Source organism: Mauremys reevesii, linkage group 8 (genome assembly GCF_016161935.1).
Source record: "Mauremys reevesii isolate NIE-2019 linkage group 8, ASM1616193v1, whole genome shotgun sequence".
Classification (NCBI taxonomy): Eukaryota; Metazoa; Chordata; order Testudines; family Geoemydidae; genus Mauremys; species Mauremys reevesii.
Window position 1 is genome coordinate 399,477 of NC_052630.1, and position 20,100 is coordinate 419,576.

Sequence of the window (20,100 nt, forward strand, 5' to 3'; positions counted from 1 at the left end):
CTTTACATTTATCCACATTAAATTTCATTTGCCATTTTGTTGCCCAATCACTTAGTTTTGTGAGATTTTTTTTTTTTGAAGTTCTTCACAGTCTGCTTTGTTCTTAACTATCTTGAGCAGTTTCGTATCATCTGCAAACTTTGCCACCTCACTTTTTACCCCTTTCTCCAGATCATTTATGAATAAGTTGAATAGGATTGGTCCTAGGACTGACCCTTGGGGAACACCACTAGTTACCCCTCTCCATTCTGAGAATTTACCATTAATTCCTACCCTTTGTTCCCTGTCTTTTAACCAGTTCTCAATCCATGAAAGGACCTTCCCTCTTATCCCATGACAACTTAATTTACATAAGAGCCTTTGGTGAGGGACCTTGTCAAAGGCTTTCTGGAAATCTAAGTACACTATGTCCACCGGATCCCCCTTGTCCACATGTTGTTGACCCCTTCAAAGAACTCTAATAGATTAGTAAGACACGATTTCCCTTTACAGAAACCATGTTGACTTTTGCCCAACAATTTATGTTCTTCTAGGTGTCTGACAATTTTATTTTTTACTATTGTTTTGACTAATTTACTCGGTACCAATGTTAGACTTACCGGTCTGTAATTGCTGGGATCACCTCTAGAGCCCTTTTTAAATATTGGCGTTACATTAGCTATCTTCCACTCGTTGGGTACAGAGGCCAATTTAAAGGACAGGTTACAAACCCTAGTTAATAGTTCCGCAACTTCACATTTGAGTTCTTTCAGAACTCTTGAGTGAATGCCATCCGGTCCCGGTGACTTGTTAATGTTGAGTTTATCAATTAATTCCAAAACCTCCTCTAGTGACACTTCAATCTGTGACAGTTCCTCAGATTTGTCACCTACAAAAGCCGGCTCAGGTTTGGGAATCTCCCTAACATCCTCAGCTGTGAAGACTGAAGCAAAGAATCCATTTAGTTTCTCTGTAATGACTTTATCGTCTTTAAGCGCTCCCTTTGTATCTCGATAATCCAGGGGCCCCACTGGTTGTTTAGCAGGCCTCCTGCTTCTGATGTACTTTTTGTTATTACCTTTTGAGTTTTTGGCTAGCCGTTCTTCAAACTCCTCTTTGGCTTTTCTTATTACATTTTTACACTTTATTTGGCAGTGTTTATGCTCCTTTCTATTTAACCTCACTAGGATCTGACTTTCACTTTTTAAAGGAAGTCTTTATCTCGCACTGCTTCTTTTACATGGTTAAGCCACAGTGGCTCTTTTTTAGTTTTTACTGTGTTTCTTAATTTGGAGTATACATATATTATGGTGTCTTTAAAAAGCGTCCATGCAGCTTGCAGGGATTTCACCTTAGTCACTGTACCTTTTAATTTCTGTTTAACTAACTCCCTCATTTTTGCATAGTTCCTCTTTTTTGAAATTAAATGCCACAGTGTTGGGCTGTTGAGATGTTCTTCCCACCACAGGGATATTAAATGTTATTATATTATGGTCACTATTTCCAAGTGGTCCTGTTATAGTTACCTCTTGGACTAGCTCCTGTGCTCCACTCAGGACTAAATCTAATGTTGCCTCTCCCCTTGTGGGTTCCCGTACCAGCTGCTCCAAGAAGCAGTCATTTAAAGTATTGAGAAATTTTGTCTCTGCATTTCGTCCTGAGGTGACATGTTCCCAGTAAATATCGGGATAATTGAAATCCCCCACTATTATTGAGTTCTTAATTTTGAAAGCCTCTCTAATTTTCCTTAGTATTTCATGATTACTATCACTGTCCTGGTCAGGTGGTCGATAATAGATCCCTAATGTTATATTCTTATTAGAGCATGAAATTACTATCCATAGAGATTCTATGGAACATGTGGATTTACTTAAGATTTTTACTTCATTTGATTCTACATTTTCTTTCACATATAGTGCCACTCCCCCCCCCCCGCACAACCTGTTCTGTCCTTCCGATATATTTTGTACCCCGGATTGACTGTGTCCCATTGATTGTCCTCAGTCCACCAGGTTTCTGTGATGCTTATTATATCAATATCCTCCTTTATCACGAGGCACTCTAGTTCACCCATCTTATTATTTAGACTTCTAGCATTTGTGAAAAAGCACTTTAAAAACTTCTCACTGTTTGTCTGCCCTTTTCTGATGTGTCCGATTCTTTATGTGAATGTTTCTCATCTGATCTGGCCCTTACATTATCCTCTTCCATCCTCTGCTCCTGACTATAATCCAGAGAATGTCTATCAATAGACTCTCCTCTAAGAGAAGTCTCTGTCCGATCCACATGCTCCTCTGCAGCAGTCGGCTTTCCCCCATCTCCTAGTTTCAAAACTGCTCTGCAATCTTTTTAATGTTAAGTGCCAGCAGTCTGGTCCCACTTTGGTTTAGGTGGAGCCCATCCTTCCTGTATAGGCTCCCCCTATCCCAAAAGTTTCCCCAATTCCTAATGAATCTAACCCCCTCCTCTCTACACCATCGTCTCATCCACACATTGAGACTCTGAAGCTCTGCCTGCCTACCTGGCCCTGCCATACGCCCCAAGAGTTGAATGCAGTTTCTTGCAGATGTTTGAAGACTGACCTGAATGGTAGTGACAAAGTATGATAGTGTCATAAACCTGTGCATTGGAAAGTAAGTCTTGGTGGTTGTCACATCTATGGATGCCCCTCTGAATTCTAGGCCTTCTACAAGGGTTAAAGTAGACTTCTGGATCTTTAGCTGAAGGTCCAGCTTTAGGAACAGTGCTATGGCCTTCTTTGTGGCTAATAAGGGTTCATCGTAAGATGGATCTTCCAGTAGCCAATTGGTGAGGTACCAGAATACCACACTCAATTCCCTGTGGAGGTTCATGGGGCACAATCACACCTGAAGTGGAACACCAATAAGGATATTACTCGAAGAAGAATCCTCACTTGTATCCTGTCTGAGTGTAAACTGCAAGCAAAAAACCAAGTTCACGGAACCAACTAATATGCCTAATTACCTGGATATGTATGTACAATTCTTCTACAGATGTAAGGAAATTTTCTACTGTCAATGTGCAGTGCACAGTTTTTTCCCAAATCTTGGAACAAAGGAATTTCCAGAAGAAATCAAACCATTGAGGTCCATCTAGGCCAGTATGCTGACACTGATAGTGACCATAACCAAATGCCTCAGAAGAAAGGGCAAGAAATTCCACACTAGACAGTTAATAGAGTAACCTGCCTGGATGAGAAGTTTCTTCCTAACATTCCTGTGTGTGTTAAACCAAAGGCACTAGTACCCACCAAGAACTATGTCCATACCAATGTAATGTGATGCTCTATGAAGATCATTGGTAGTAGGGTTCAAACTCTGCAGCCTCTGTATTGAAAACTATGAGACTCTACTGCCTGAGCTAAGACACCCAGGGTCTGTTAGCCAACAGCTGTAGCACACACAAACCTCTGTGTGGTCCAGCTATTGGGGCAAGTCAGAATGCCATACTGAGTAAGGATGGGTGATGCCAAGTTTAAAACTTCGGTCATTTGTGCAGTCATGCTTAAAAGGACATAATTAGAATCTCAGACGGCAAAGGGGGGGGGGGGTTCGGCCTTAGAGATAGTGAAGATGGCTTAAAGTATTAAGTTTTATTTTTCAGAAGAATTCACCTTCAGGCAGACTAAGCATTTAAAAATTCAGCCCAAAATGTTGAAATTTTGGGAAATTGTGAATGCCTGGGATTGGATTATAATGGAAGTTGTTTTGCAACCTTAACTACAGTGATTGTGAATGAGCAATCGCTACAGAAAATTCCAGTTAAACAGCAATCTACCTTTCCAATTAACTGCAAGAAAGCAATAATTAAACTCTCCTCGCAAAGAATTTTGGACATATTAACTTGTAGAGTGGAACTTCAAACAAGTTCTGGGACTCCTCTCCAGAACACAAACTCATGCACAATCCAAGCCCCCAAGTTGCAAGCCAGTTGGTCTTACCTCTGCTAAATATTTCCTGAAGTTTCTGGTCACTAATTAATGCATTGACCGAGTCTCTCAGTTCAGATTGCTCCTGCAGAACTTGGTTCTGGCTCTCTGTTCCCATCTGCCAATGACATATAAAAGTTTTGAATGCAAGAAAGCCAGTAGACAATATAGTAGTTATACTACTGGGGGCCACAGCTCTCTGACCTCTCTCTCTCTCTTCTGGAGGCTCTAATGGAGAAGAATATCTGACCTCCATCAAAACAAAAATAAACTAGCTTTCTCAATATGTCAGGAAACTGATCAAGACCACTATGCACAAACAGTTTTGGAACTCCTATAGCAATGATTCCCTCTGGATGGGGAGGGTCTATGCAGCACTCAGCAACTAGAGGCTCCTAAAACAAAGGATGGGGAAGAGCTGGGACCTTAAGACTTTCTGAATGGAGCTGGAGATCAGGGCCAATTCTTGTATTTTTTCATGCCCTCTCTATCTACCCAATACCCATGAGGACCCCCACCACATCTTGAAAAAGAATCAACCTGGAAAGCATGGTATGAAGTGGAATCTGTACTCTGAGAATGCCTCTTCAAGTACCTGAAATAGACATAATCCACTGGCATCAGACAGGAATCTCAGGTCTCGGTCCAGAAGAAACTCCACAGGAACCACGGAGCCTAAACCCAGCTTATCTACTAAGGGAGTGAAGGTCTGTGAAAAAGAAAACTTGAATGAAGAGTCTGGAAACAGATTAGAGGGACACTCAGACACAAGCAATACCCTTCTGCAGGATTCATATCCTCACAGGGGATGCCCCAATCATTCATAAAATATTTACAATGTTAACTTCTTGGTAATGAAGTAAGACATTTTTAAACAAATGCAGCATAAATACTGAAGACAAACAAAAATAACCCATGTCACATAACTTGCACTTCCCAGAGCCTGAATTTTAAAACAAGAGGAGCCACTGCCAGCAATTTAATGAAAGTGAAAGGCATATTTCATTTTCTCCAAATCATCTGGTAGTCAACTCTCCTTATGAAAATTACACTAGGACTTATCAGTGCTGAGTCCCAATATTTCTAGGAGCCCCAGCAACCCAGCTAAAGTATCACAGGCGATTACAGACACCGCTATTTGAAAGGGGCACTTTTATACTTTCACGTCATGTAGCAGTAAACACTATTATGGACAGACTAATGAAGGGAAGAATTTTTCATTACTGTCATTTTCTGACAAACTAAAGTGCATGTCAGGAATACTATTAAGATACCTGTCAGCAGCACAAGAGAACAAATTCCCAGATCAAAAGCTCTTTGTACTATTAATTTCTAGTTTTAATGTTTCATAAATCTATGCGCTGAAGATCAGGTAGCTGCTCTACATATTTCCAATATTTGAACCCAACTTAAGCATGCTATCAATGCAGCTTGCACTCTGGTGGGGTGAGGTCAGGTGTTTGATGGAGGCCTCTTATTAATATCATAAGCAGTTCTAATATAATACCCATTTTGAAAATATGTAATGAAACGGTCATCTCTTTTGATGTATTACTATAAGCAATGAAAAGTCTTGAAGTTTTACAAAAAGATTAGTTCAGCAGTTCTCAAAACTTAATTGCACCACGACCCTCTTCTGACAACAAAAATTACTACATGACCCTAAAGGGGGGGAGACTGAAGCCTGAGCCCGCCCCAGCCCTGCTGCCCCCCCCCCAGCCCTGCTGCCCCCCACGGGGGGGGAGGGGGGAGAAGAGGCAAAGCCAAAGCCCAAGAGCTTCATCCCCAGGAGGTGGAGGCCTGTAAACTGAACCCCGTCACCCAGGGCTGAAGCCAAAGCCTGAGCCCTACCACTCAGGGCTGAAACCCTTGGTCTTTGGCTCTGGGCCCAGCAAGTCTAACACTAGCCCTGGCGACCCTATTAAAACAGGGTCCCGACTCACTTTGGGGTCCAAACCCATAGTTTGAGAACCCCTAATCTAGTTTATAACAGCCACCTTCTCACATCTGAGATATTTGATTTAAATTCAGAAGGTGAAGAATGTGTTATTGGGGGGGAAGAACGGGACTAGTAAATGAATAAACTGATATGAAAATCTGATAGTACTTTAGGAATAAAAGGTGGATGTAATCTCATATTTACTCTATCCATGTGAAAAACTATATGGAGGATTTATTATTAGGGCTTGTAATTTGCTTTTTCTACACGCTGATGTAATTGCCACCAGGAACGCTACCTTCACTGATTGTCCAATTAATCTATTTGCCAGAGTTTCAAAAGGAGGTGGGAGGGAGGAGAGAGGGAATCCATCAGCAAAGAAATCACTAAATTTAAAGTCCCATGTTGGAGTGAGCTTTCCCACAGGAGGAAAAGTTTGGCCAAGCCCTTTAATAAATTTATTCACTGACTGATGAGAGAAAATTGTACATCCCTCTACAGGAGAATGGAATGCAGATATCATTGCCAAATGGACTTTGGTTGAACAGATAGATAGTCCAGAGTGCTTTAAAGATAAGAAATAATCCAATATGGTTGGAATAGAACACTGACATGGAGCATAACCTTTAGTCTTTGCAAATGGAAACTTTTTTCTTTATGGGTGGTGTATATAGTCCTAGTGGATAATTTTCTACTCTGAAGAACACTGCTCTGCACCTTTGAAGAACACTTATCTATTGAGAGCATTCAAATATCACCGAGGCCATGAGATGCAATGAGGACTGGGTGTGAATCAGACTGTGACTCTATGATAACATCTTCCTAAACTGGGAGTGTGATAAATTTATTATCCGAGAACCAAAACTGGTGAAGCCGAGCAGGAGCCACCAACATAACTTGAGATTTTTCATGCCTTATTTTCTGTAACACTTTTGGAATCAGAGGAAATGGAAGGAAAAGATACATAAAATGGTGTGACCAAAAAAATCATGACTGCATCTATTAGAGATTGCTGACTCTCACCTGCTCAAGAGCAAAATATCAGACATTTTCTGTTTAGAACTGACCCAAATAAATCTGGGGAAGCCATCACTCTTGGAAAATTCAGTTTAGTATTGACATTTTAAATTTTCATTCATGGGAAGAGTACATTTTCCTGCCTAGTGAAGTTGCCAGACTATTTTTCTCCTCAAAAAGAGAAGAATTGTCAGACTGATGTGACACTGCACCATTCCCCCCCCCCCCAAAAAAAGGGGGGGCGCTGATCTTGCACCTCCCTGTCTAAATCCTAGGAGGCCATGCAGTTGTCCATGAGAACTTGGGTTGAAGAAGTGTGTGTGACAGGTAGAAATGCTTTGCAAGCTAATCTCACCGCCCTTAATATTGATACATTTATGTGAATCATAGCTTTTAGATGGGACCAGAGGCCACGTGTTTGACCATCCTCTATATATGCTCCCCAGCCCATCTTGGATGCAGCTGTTATCAAAGTTTTGGAACAACCAGAGGGACAAAGGGAAAGCCCGCATATATACTTTCTTCTGTCCTCCACTATTTCATCGAGGATAGAATTTGAGCTGGAATCAGCACTTTCACTGATGTAACCTGAATTGTTGGTCTGTAAACAGACTTGATCCAAGCTTGAAACAGTCTGAGACGTGACTGGGCAAATGTGGTTACAAATGTACATGAAGCCATAAGTCCTGGAAGTTTAAGGCACATCCTTATTGTTACTTGAGGGTAAATATCAAAGTGTAAAATCAGGTATTTTATTATCTGAAATCTGTCCAGTAAGAAGGATAATCTCCCTGCTAGTGAGTCCAGGAGCACTGATGAACTCTGTGGATTATGACAGAATCAGATTCAACATTTTAAAGTTAATCCTCAAACCCAGGGACAAAAGTAAATGCATCAGTTTCTTGGTGGACACTATGATCTGTGTTTGACTTCCCCTACACAAGCCAGTAGTCTAACAAAGGGTACATACAAAATCCTTGTCTGTGTAGATGGTATCCCTAGCCTCAGTTTGTCAGAAGCTGGGAATGGGCAACGGGATGGATCACTGGATGATTACCTGCTCTGCTCATTCCCTCTGAAGCACGTGGCATTAGCCACTGTCAGAAGACAAGATACTGGGCTAGATGGACCTTTGTTCTGAAGTACTGCTGTTCTTATGGAAGGATGCTGGGTTGGGAAGTTGGATGTTTGTCCTTGTCTTTAGTCAGTAGGTCTGGGAAGAGCTGAATATGACCCAAGAACATCCAGAGAATGCTCAGGAAACAGAGCTAGGCCACTGAAGCAATGAGGATCACCAATGCGCCATCTTATTTGACCTTCCTCAGGATGCAAAGTAAAAGAGGGATGGGAGGAAATTTGTACATCAGCAGTTCTGACCACTGAATGATAAATGCATCCCCTCTGGAGCAGCAAGTGGGGAATTTCTTGTTCTCCTGAGACACCAAGAGATCTCGGCAGTGGGGTTCCTGTCAGGCAAGATATTAAATATCACCCAGTCATGTAGTTCCCACTCTTGGTCTTTGAAGAAAAGTATTTTGAGGCAGTCTACCAATGTGCTGTGCATCATTGGGAAGTGCACTGCTGAGATGGTGATCTGGCAGCTAATGCACCTGTTCCACAGATGGGCAGTTTCTGTGACAAGAGGTGTGAACATTGTTCCTCCCTGTTTGTTGATACAAACCATTGTCAAGTTTTCCAATACGACTTGAACATGCAGAATTCAAATAAACCATCGGTATCGTTTTCTGGCTCTGTGAACGGGCACACAACTCCAGAATGTATACATGCAATGGGGATTCTTGGTGGGTCCAGATACCCTGTCTTACATGTTAGTTGAGGCAGAGGCGGTGTCTGTAATTAATCTCCTTTGTGGGTGAGGGAGGGGCAAAGGGAACCCCCATGCACACCACCTACCCGTCTTCCACCAGGAGAGCAGGGTCAGAACTCTGTGGGGGCGCAAGATCAGTTTGTCCAGGCTGTGCTTGTTTTGCATGTAGACTGTCGGTAATCATGCCTGTAGACATGGAAGACAGTCTTCCAAAGGGTGTCACATGTATACATGGCCACGAGACCTAAGAAGGTAAAACAAGCTTGAACCATTGTCTGCATGTTCTGCCAAAGATGAGCGAAGAGGTCCCTCATTTCCTAGAATCTGTCCTGCGATAGGTATGCTTTGGCTCTGGTTAAATATAGGGCTGTTCTAATAAAAATCTATAGTCCATGTCAGAGCTCAAATGTAGTTTTCTACATTTACTTGCAGCCCTAAGGAATTTGGGAGTCTAAATAGGGATTGTGATGTTGTCTGTACTTCTTTACAGGACTTCCCCATGAGCAGCGAGTCATCAAGGTGTGGAACACTGACAAACCCTGGCGATGTACGTGAGCTGCCACTACCAATAACATCTTTGTGAATTCCCTCAGTGCCACTGAGAGGCCAAAAGGAAGCACTCTGTATTGGTAGTGGTCTAGGGCCTACGGCGAATCTCAGGAATCTGTGTGCAGCGTGGATGTCTTTGTGGAAATAAGCATCCTTTAAACCAGTCACCGTTTGGTGAAGGAATTATAAAGACCAGCGTCATCATTCTCAACATCAGTGGCAGATGAAGACATTCAGCTGTCTGAGATCTTGTATAGCTTCCAGCCTCATTTCTTCTTGGGAATAAGGAAATATCTTAAGTAAAATTATTTTCCTAGGCAGCTCAATGGCCCTTTGATGGTAGAATGGTTGAGGAGCTGGCTGTTGTCTGTAATACAGAGTCTTGGGGTATTTCCTCTGCAGTGCTGGAGTATGTACAGATATCTGCAAGTGAATGGTTGCTCTTAAGTCTTTGAAGGAATAGAACAGGGGTGGCCAACCTGATCCTGAGAAGGAGCCAGAATTTACCAGTGTACATTGCCAAAGAGCCACAGTAATTCGTCAGCAGCCCCGCCCCCCCCATCAGCTCCCCCCATCCCCCGCCACCGGCTGCCCCGCCAATCAGCACTCCTCCTCCCTCACCACACCTCCTAATCAACTGTTTTATGGCATGCAGGAGGCTCTGGGAGAGTGGGGGAGGAGCAAGGGCATGGCAGGCTCACGGGAGGGGGTGGGAAGGGGTGGAGTGGGGGCAGGGCCTGTGGGAGAGCAGTGAGCACCCCCCAACACATTGGAAAGTTGGCGCCTGTAGCTCCAGCCCCGGAGGAGGTGCCTATACAAGGAGCGCATATGGCTCTGGAGCCACAGGTTGGCCATTCCTGGAATAGAAAGATTCACCTGTTTTCTAACTGAATAGGTTATTTCCTTCAGAAGGCAGATCCTCCACTGTGGATGGACTTCTTTGGGAAAACCAGAGGACTGGAGCCACAAGGCCCATCTCATGGCTATGGAAGTTGCCATCAAGCGGGAGTCTCAATTTGATGGATCCATTGCGGCCTGGAGGTTGATCTAGCTAGCAATTTACCTTCATTGATAATTGGTTGGAACTGAAGTCTATCTTGAGGGAGTTTGTTGGTAAATTCCAAAAACTTATTGTAATTAATAAAATCATATTTCAGCATTCAAGCTTAATAGCTTGCTATGTGGAACTGTAAGTTCCCCACAATGAAGTTCTCTCCTAAAGCAGTGTAAATGTTTGGCCTCCATATCAGTGGGTGCCGACTTGGGTGTTTGTTTCATTTGGTGACAGCTTACAAAATTAAAGAGTTCAGAGTGGGGTGTTAAGGTGGCAGATTACTAGTTCCTCGGGTGGCACAAAATATTTCTTATCTGTTCTTTTCAGAATGGGAGCATAAGTGGCTGCATTATGCCAGGCCATCATGGCTAATTCAAAGATGGCCTCATTAAGTGGCAGTGCCACCTTACTGGGACCAGCACTCTGGAAAATATCAAGTAGCTTATATAGAGTGTCCTGTACTTCCTCCAGGGAGCCGTGGAGTGTATCCATATTTCTCCTCTTGGAGTCCTGAAATTTCTGTAGTTAGGCAGTGACAATGAGGCCGGTGTGATCGCTTCATTTTGGGACGAGTACGATAACCTCACAGTGGCAAACAGTGCCACCTAGTCAGCTTGCTCCTCTTTCTTAGATTGTTTCTTAGGGGACTGAGGTTCTTCCCTGTATGGGGAAAGCTGTCTTGACTCCTGATGTGACCTTATAGATTCAAGCCGTCACATAGTGGGGTCCCTGGGACCCATATAAGGCCAGTATAAAGGGATGTGGCAGAGAAGAGGTGGTCCCTCTGGAGAAGGGTACCGCTGGTCTTGAACTGGGTAGTCCCCCCTATGAGAGAGGGAAGGTGCTCATGAGATCTTGGAGCCTCTGTGAGGGCTGACCCCTACCTTGGGGGAGTTGGGGAAGCTCTCCCATTGACTCTGAACTCAGAGGAAAACTTCTATATCAATTGGCAGTGCCACTGGTATGGGAGACCTCATTGTGCCTCAACTGTACCAGTAAGTTTAGGGACATCCTTGGTTAGGATTGGATCCGACAGTGGCTTTGTCTACACTACCGTGGTAAGTCGACCTAAGTTACGCTACTCCAGCTACGTGAATAATGTAGCTGGAATCAACGTAACATAGGTCGACTTACAACAGGCGTCTTCACTGTGCTGCGTCGACGGGAGATGCTCTCCAGTCAACTCACCTTACTCTTCTTGGGGAGTTGGAGTACTGGGGTTGACTGGAGAGCACTCTGCTGTCGATTTAGCATCAATCTCCTGGTAGTGAAGACAAGCCCAGTATCAGCAATTCTGGGGCTCGTATAGATAGTAATGTCCTCCACAGTAGTGTATCTAACTGGATACTGGAGAGTGGAATGGGCTTCTGTCTCACTGGTGCCACCAGTGTTATTGTCTTCAGATAAGCCACAGTCCTCAGCACCAACTCCTTCCCTCTCAGCACTGGTACCCTTTGCCAGGACTGAGTATGGTCTGATCCCTTCAACTAAAGACAGTTTGGGGGGGCAGGTTTGCCCCTGGGTAGCAGGACACCAGTACCATAGGCCTTGTGAACTCCTGACACGCCCATACCAGCACAGAGACTCACCTGACATAGAGGTGTCAGGAAGGACGTCCTCTCTTTTTGCATAAGAACTTGGAAAGGGGATTTCTCATGTTTTCTGTGGGAGTGCTTGCTCTTATCACCCTCACATCTGCCTGAGACAGTCTTTAACTGTGCTCTGATGTTACAGCCAGAGGCCAACATGCTCGCAGAGGTACTTCCCAGTGTCTAGCCATTGCACAGGAGGGTCTGACAGGTCAGGAATGGACTGTGGCCTCATTGTACGGTCCATGAGGAATATTCTAAGCCTGAATTCGTGGGCCTGACAGGTTCATGTAGGAAAGATCTGGCAGATATTGCATTTGGAGGGTATACTGCACGTGGCTTCACCAAGGCAATAGAGGCACATATTGTGATCCTCACTGACCAAGAAAGCCTGGGAGCAGGCCATGCAGTTCTTGAATCTGAGGATCCTGGGCATACTGGGGACCTTGTACAGGTGGGTGTCCAGATACGGGGGACCCCCATAGCCTTAAGAACTACTAATAATCTTTTCATCAATAGCCAAATGCCAGTTGTATTTCTCAGAAGTTTAATTTGGTAAATTTGCCTATATATTATTTTAAAATGTTAAAAGTTGCCCTGTATCCAAGATAACTAAACCAATAAAAGTCAATTGCAAATTAAGAGTCAGATTCAGTTAGTGCAGTGGCTCTCAATTTTTTTTTTTTCTTTTTTTTTTTTTTTTTTTTTACTGGTGACCCCTTTCACATAGCAAGACTCTGAGTGGAGGTCAGACTAGATGATCATAATGGTCCCTTCTGATCTTAAGTTCTATGATTCTATGATTGCGACCCCCCCCCCTTATAAATTAAAAACACATATATATATTTAACACCATTATAAGTGCTGGAGGCAAAGCAGGGTTTGGGGTGGAGGTTGACAGCTCGCAACACCCTATGTAATAACCTCGTGACCCCCTGAGGGGTCCCGACCCTAGTTTGAGAACCCCTGAGTTGGTGAGCTATAGAGGCTTTGCACTGCTCTGTTTCTTGTTCATGTACAAAATCTAATTATTAAAAAAAATTCACACACAAAAATTAACCTAGGGAGAAACTGGCTAACCGTTCTAAAAGTGTTAAACTGTCTAAACGAGTTGCTAAGTGGTATTTCAAATTATGCTAGGTAACAAGTATTAAAATAACATGCCCCCAACTCCCTCTTTCTCCCCCCCCATTCCCCTCTCCCCCCAGTCTAGACATGGCATTGGATCCTGTAGCGCTTAAACATCTAAACTGCCTCACAAAGCACTACAGTCCACAAGTTATGAATACTCTGTTAGTTGTTCTGCCAGCCATTACCATCTCTTGTCTCAAAAACTCTCCTGAGGAATGTAAGCCACACAGATTAAGTATACCCGGGGGCATTTACAGACTCTGCAAGAATCTCAGCCAGAGACTACAGCCACATCTACACAACAGGCACTATAGCAGCACAGCTACAGCATTGCTGCCATGCCACTGTAGTGAAGACATTTCCCACATCAATAGAAGGGTTTTTTCCAACTGCTGTAGGTAATCCACCCCTCGAGTGGGAGCAGCTAGGTAGACTGAAGAATTTTCCCATCGATTTAGCTGCATCTACACTGGGCATTAGGTCAGCATAGGTTAGAACTCAGGACTGCGAATTTTTCACTGACAGCACTAGCTACATTGACCTAACTTTTATGTGTTGACCTGGCCCACGAGAAACAATCTTTTATGAAGTCTTCCAGGGACTCTGCAAAAATTGTAGTTGCAAATTTAACCCAGATTCTTATCAGGGACCTCATAATAAATGAGCTAAGTTAAGGCTTGGTCTACATGAAAACATGTCAACATAACTATGTCACTCAGGGGTGTGAAAAATCCACATCCTTGAGTGGCATAGTTAAACCAACATAAGTCCCTCTGTAGACTGTGCTAGGTCAACAGAAGAATTCTTCCATCAACCTAGCTACTGTCTCTTGAGGAGAAGGATTACTTATGCTGACGAGAGAACCCCTCCAGATGGTGTAGGTTGTGTCTACATTGAAGTGCTACAGTGGTGCAGCTGTGCTGTTGTAACATTTTAAGTGTAGACAAGCCCTAAGATGTTTTTAAAAATTAGACCGTTTCGGGGAGAGGGGGGTGAAAAACCCAGAGGTTCTCACAACTTCAAAGTTTACAAAGATCTTGTCCAAATCCCCTCTGCACCTTTCCCAGCTCCCACATTTTTTTCTGGATTACAGTTTCTAGAAATTTCAGGCAGTTTAGTTTGGCAATGTTAAGAGGCGGCTTTGCAACAAAAGGTTTATAGCAAAGATATCCACAATCTCAGTTATGAGATGACTTCCCTACGTAGTGTCACCGTTCTGGCCAAATACTTACCAGTGCAGGCCACTGTGCAAGTGAGATCTGAGTTCCCTGAAGTAGAACTGGATCACTTCGAGGAGCCCATACCAGTGACCCTTCCAGCAGCAACACTATGACCTCTTCAGCATGTACTTTCACCCAGGCATGTTGCTTCCAGTTGCAGCCATCAAACTCCACAAAGATCTACAAAAACATATTTAACATGTTTCAGACACCGTAGGTTGGTGGAAACCCTACAAACCCACATGGATAAAGACTTCAGCTTTAGTCAGGAAAATTAGTATCACTTGAGAACACATGCTTCATATCAATATTAGATCATCATGTCTGAATAGCTACCACACACATTACCAAAGAGTCAAATCAGAGAAGTGCATACTGACTACAGAAAACTGGAAAGTTCATTTCCTTGTTCTCCCCCCATACCTCCCCAAACCTCACCAATTTCAGGTATTGTATCTTTCCATGAGAGATGGAAGACATGCTTCAGTTGCCCCCTTACTTCCAGCTGGATTTTTGGGGTAACACTCCAAACAGGCCTCTCAAAGATCATAGAATTATAGAACTGGAAGGGAACTTGAGAGGTCATCTAGTCCAGTCCCCTGAACTGAAGGCAGGACTAAGTATTATCTAGACCATCTCTGACAGGTGTTTGTCCAACCTGCTCTTTAAAACCCCCAATGATGGAGATTCCACAACCTCCCTAGGCAATTTATTCCAGTGCTTAACCACTCTGAGAGTTAGGAAGTTTTTCCTAATGTCCAACCTAAACCACCCTTGCTGCAATTTAACCCCATTGCTTTTTGTCCTATCCTCAGAGGACAAGAACAACAATTTGTCTCCCTCCTCCTTGTAACAACCTCTTATGTCCCCTCTCAGTCTTCTCTTCTCCAGACTATATAAACCCAATTTTTTCAATCTTTCCTCATAGGTCATGTTTTCTAGACCTTTAATCAAAGATATGGATTTTTAACTGCTTTCAAATCCACCCTCCCACCCTAAATTTCCAACAGATTGGCCCAACAGTTATGATAAATTCTTACAAGTGCTATTCGGTCAGGTATGATTCATACCCAGAGAGCACACTCTACACAGGAAATTCCTCTCTTACATTGGGTGGGCACTGCTATTCCATTCTCTAAAATATATACACACACCTCTGCACTTCTGTCAGTGTTTGGGATTATGCAGATTTATCTACTCACTAGAAACTTTGTAATACATTAAGTCTCCCCTAAAGTACACTTGCAGTGCATTTTAACATATTTACTCTTAATCTCTCAGGTAGCATCCCTGTTTTTCAGCCAGGTAAATGGAAGTACAGAGACACTGAAGTGACCAGTCTGAAGTTACACAATGAGTGGTGAAGACAGGAACAGAATCCAGGAGTCTCAGTCCCTAATCTAACCACAAAAAGGACACTGCCTTCTGTAATGAAGCGGCCTCTGGCAGGACAAAACTGAGGGCTTGCCTACATTACCCACTGGATCGATGAGTAGCGATTGATCCAGCGGGGGTTGATTGATCGCATCTAGTCTAGATGTGATAAATTGACCGCCAAGCGCTCTCCCATCGACTCCGGTACTCCACCAGGGCGAGAGGTGCAGGCGGACTCGATGGGAGAGCGTCAGCCATTGACTTACCACAGTGAAGACACCGCGGTAAGTAGATCTAAGTACATCAACTTCAGTTACATTATTCACATAGCTGAAGTTGTGTAACTTAAATCAACTCCCCTCCTCCCCACACATAGACCTGAGAGTATCAATTCAGGACAAATTGCTTAAAGCAGGGCAGTTACAGCCCAAGGTTGGGTTTCTTTTATTACTAAGGCACACCAAACCAGCCAGAGAGGACTTCGATTTTAGCCCACTGGCTAACCAGAAGCAATACAAGCAATTCTCTCAGATACGCCAGTTCCTTTGTTTCACCACCAGCACCGCTCCTTATGGGGATGACTGGTTATGAAAACTAATACCCCAGTAAAAGAAAAAAGGTTCTCCCGACCCCAAAGGGCCAAGCCCAAGACCCAGGTCAATATACAAATCAGATTTTACCCACAAATCACATTGTTGCCAATCCTTTAGAATCTAAAGGTTTATTCATAAAAAGAAAAATATAGATGAGAGCTAAAATTGGTTAAATGGAATCAATTACATACAGTAATGGCAAAGTTCTTAGTTCAGGCTTGTGGCAGTGATGGAATAAACTGCAGGTTCAAATCAAGTCTCTGGAGTACATCCACAGCTTGGATGGGTCATTCAGTCCTTTATTCAAAGCTTCAGTTTGTAGCAAAGTTCCTCCAGAGGTAAAAAGCAGGGTAGAAGACAAAATGGAGCAGTTTCCCGGGCCTTTTATATCCTCTGCCATGTGGAAGGACACCCCTTTGTTCTTACTGTAGAAAATCACAGCAGCAAGATGGAGTTTGGAGTCACATAGTTATGCATGGACATGTGACTTGCCCCAGTTCTTTACAGGGCGATGCCATTGTTTACATGTTAGTTTAAACTTTCCCAGGAATGCTCAGATGTGGATTGGCATCTCCCAAAATCCATTGTCAGTTAAAGCAGCAAAGAATCCTGTGGCACCTTATAGACTAACAGACGTTTTGCAGCATGAGCTTTCGTGGGTGAATACCCACTTCGTCGGATGCAAGAGTGGAAATTTCCAGGGGCAGGTAAATATAAGCAAGCAAGAAGCAAGCTAGAGATAACGAGGTTAGATCAATCAGGGAGGATGAGGCCCTGTTCTAGCAGTTGAGGTGTGAAAAACAAGGGAGGAGAAACTGGTTCTGTAGTTGGCAAGCCATTCACGGTCTTTGTTTAATCCTAAACTGATGGTGTCAAATTTGCAAATGAACTGAAACTCAGCAGTTTCTCTTAGAAGTCTGGTCCTGAAGTTTTTTTGCTGCAGGATGGCCACCTTAAGATCTGCTATTGTGTGGCCAGGGAGGTTGAAGTGTTCTCCTACAGGTTTTTGTATATTGCCATTCCTAATATCTGATTTGTGTCCATTTATCCTTTTCCTTAGAGACTGTCCAGTTTGGCCGATGTACATAGCAGAAGGGCATTGCTGGCATATGATGGCGTATATTACATTGGTGGATGTGCAGGTGAATGAACCGGTGATGGTGTGGCTGATCTGGTTAGGTCCTGTGATGGTGTTGCTGGTGTAGATATGTGGGCAGAGTTGGCATTGTCAGTTAAGTGTTTCTTGACTGGGCACTGATTCAGAATAGTCCTTTCTCAAGAAGCTGACCAAATGCTTCACTGAGGCAACTTAGAATCAAACACATTGAGATAAAAGTACATAGCCAATATTAATAACTTCAAATACAAAAATGATACACACAGATAGCATAATCATAACCAGCAAACTACAACCTTTCCATAGACACTCCACTTGACCTCCTCTGTACAAGAACTGGTGCAACCATAGGACCCTGGTTGCAACAATGATCCATACAGTCATAATTCATGTCAACAACATCACACATTCTCAAAATCAAAACACTAATGCTGCCGCATTCCAAGCCTTTGGGTATGGCTACACTACAGGGACTATACCAGAATAGCTAAGGCGCCGTAACTATGCCACCATACCCCTATTGTAGACACAGCTTATGTCAATGGAATGGATTTTTCCATCTGCGCATTACCACCACCATCCTCCCGAGCTAGGTTGATGGAAGAACGCTTATGAGAGTGCAAAACAATCAGTGGTATGTTGTACATTACAATCAAGACTTTTACTAATTGACAAACTATTACTGAAGGCCAACAGCGAAGGACCGAAGTTGGAGACCACCCATGCTTCCCCACAATATTAGTCAGTGATGCATGTGTGCAAGCAAGCTACCTTCCTCAATTCGACCCATTAAAGCCAATTTTCACTGGAATACTGAATGGCAGTTCTACTCTACAAGAATTTGCACCCTGCCAAATCTCTACTTTAAAAGAAGGGCTGTTAAAAAAGGTTGCCAAAATAATTTTTCCCATTATACATTTCTTCTCTCCCCCCCCACCACCCAAAAAAACAAAATCATTTTCAGATAGCTGAACTTTTTGTAAATCTTTTACAAAAATAATTTCTCTGGTGGAGATCAAGGCTAGAAAATTCTAGCTCAGAAGGTGAGAAGTTTCAAGAAGTTATGAGCAACAAAGTGGTGGGAATAGTTGCTATTTCTGACACTTCCTCAAGTGTTTTCCCTCTTCCTTTTTCCTTCATCTTTGGGTACTTAATTTAGACGTGTGCGCAGCCTGTACAGTTTTTGTATGTAACTATAGAGAGCTACACAATTTTTGGTTCTGAACCAGTATCAAACAGATTATTTTTCTTATGAAGATCTGCTAGCTAGCTTCTCCAAGGCCAACCAATGCAAGGAAGAGGTGGCAGAGGCTACCATTCCAAACAGTAGAGCACAATAAAGAGGAAGCTAACCAGCCTGAGGCCAACAAGTTGTGGTCTCAAGTGTCCACATGCAAAGCGTAGAAAATAAATTCTTTATTTTGCCCCAAATGGCTGGCATTGAGTATGCACAAGACAAAAAATGACTTGTAAAGACTGCCTGAAATACTTGTGTGGATTGATTGCTGTGTGGATATAACAAAGATACACATACACCAATAATCATATTTTCACACTATTTCCAAAGTGATGTATAATGAAGATTCACATGGAGGCTGTTCAAGACAGCAAGAGCTTCAAAGAAGGAAGCTGATGCCAATAACATGGAGATTGTGCAAAGGGAAGAGGCTCTTGCAAGGCAACAGGAGAAGAGAAGTAAAGACAAAGCCAAGAAGATCTGAGAACAAACATAATACGCTCTTTGTATGCGAGAGGTGGAAGGCAGCAACATACCACACATGCTGGAATGTCAGGAAGCCATGGTGAGGGTGCTGCAACAACAGAGATGTTTTGGGTGTCCCGTCCCCGTCCCCACCCCCACCCCCTCTTAATTTGAATATTTATTACATCTGGATTCTTGACTTGTTCAAATATACATTTCAAAAATGTTTTCAGAGGTTTTTAAGACAATTAGATCGCCTGTCTTCAGTTCTGAGTCTGAAGGAGAAAAATATTAAATAATATGCTAAGGCCTTGACTACATTAGCCTTTATTCTCCCAGTTTCTCACTATTTCTACCACTGATGGGGTTACTAGTCTAGACAAGGACTCCTGCTGCCAGTAGCATTTTTACACTGTAACTCTTGGTGTCTTGTTTATACTACCTGATTGCTAGTGCTGGGAAATTTTGTGGAAAGAGGCTAGTGTACATAAGCCCTTAGCAAACTACAGAAACCCACTGCTGATGCTTGGGGTGAGACAAGCAGAGACTTGCTCAAGTTTCTGAATTCCCCACCCTATGGCGTAAGTAACCCTTAGGCTCTATCCACACTAAACATTTTCTAATAAAGCTTATTCTACCAAGGATGATGAGGTATACAATTTTTGCAGTGTAGAGACAGCCTGATGGACAAACCTGTATAACCCTTTGTTTAGTTTATTGCAACAACAGGGAACACTAAAGCGCCAATAAAGAATTAAAATTGAGCTTGTGCCCCTTTTTTGCATCTTTGTGATGTATGAAGGCAGCCTGGAAAGCCTGGATAGAAGATGAGTTCTTTTTCAGCTGGTTACTTACATTAGCATTCAGGTCTCATATACCATGGAAGACTATGGTCTTGTCAACAGTAGGTTTACCCCTCAATACAGCAGTTTCCCACCAGTTATTCAGCTCCATACATAGCAGCAATAGGAGAAGCACACATGTAAACAAGACACCAAACAGATTCATCTAGATGACGTGGTGTAAAACCAGTGTGCGCTTGGAGATGAAAGAGGTTAC

General features: G+C 43.1%; 1 protein-coding gene across 5 annotated transcripts in view; it reads right to left on the bottom strand.

Annotated features, from left to right (window-relative positions):
• The window catches only part of KDM3B (lysine demethylase 3B), a 111,389-nt gene that overhangs the window by 63,214 nt on the left and 28,075 nt on the right, over nucleotides 1-20,100 (bottom strand). For all 5 annotated transcript variants that reach the window (XM_039485822.1, XM_039485819.1, XM_039485820.1 and 2 more), the window contains 3 exons: nucleotides 14,268-14,435; nucleotides 4,524-4,637; nucleotides 3,941-4,046 (listed from right to left, as the gene is read on the bottom strand). In XM_039485822.1, the coding sequence (XP_039341756.1) occupies nucleotides 3,941-4,046 (106 nt within the window). In that variant the 5' untranslated portion in view covers nucleotides 4,524-4,637; nucleotides 14,268-14,435. The remainder of the gene's footprint in view (nucleotides 1-3,940; nucleotides 4,047-4,523; nucleotides 4,638-14,267; nucleotides 14,436-20,100) is intronic.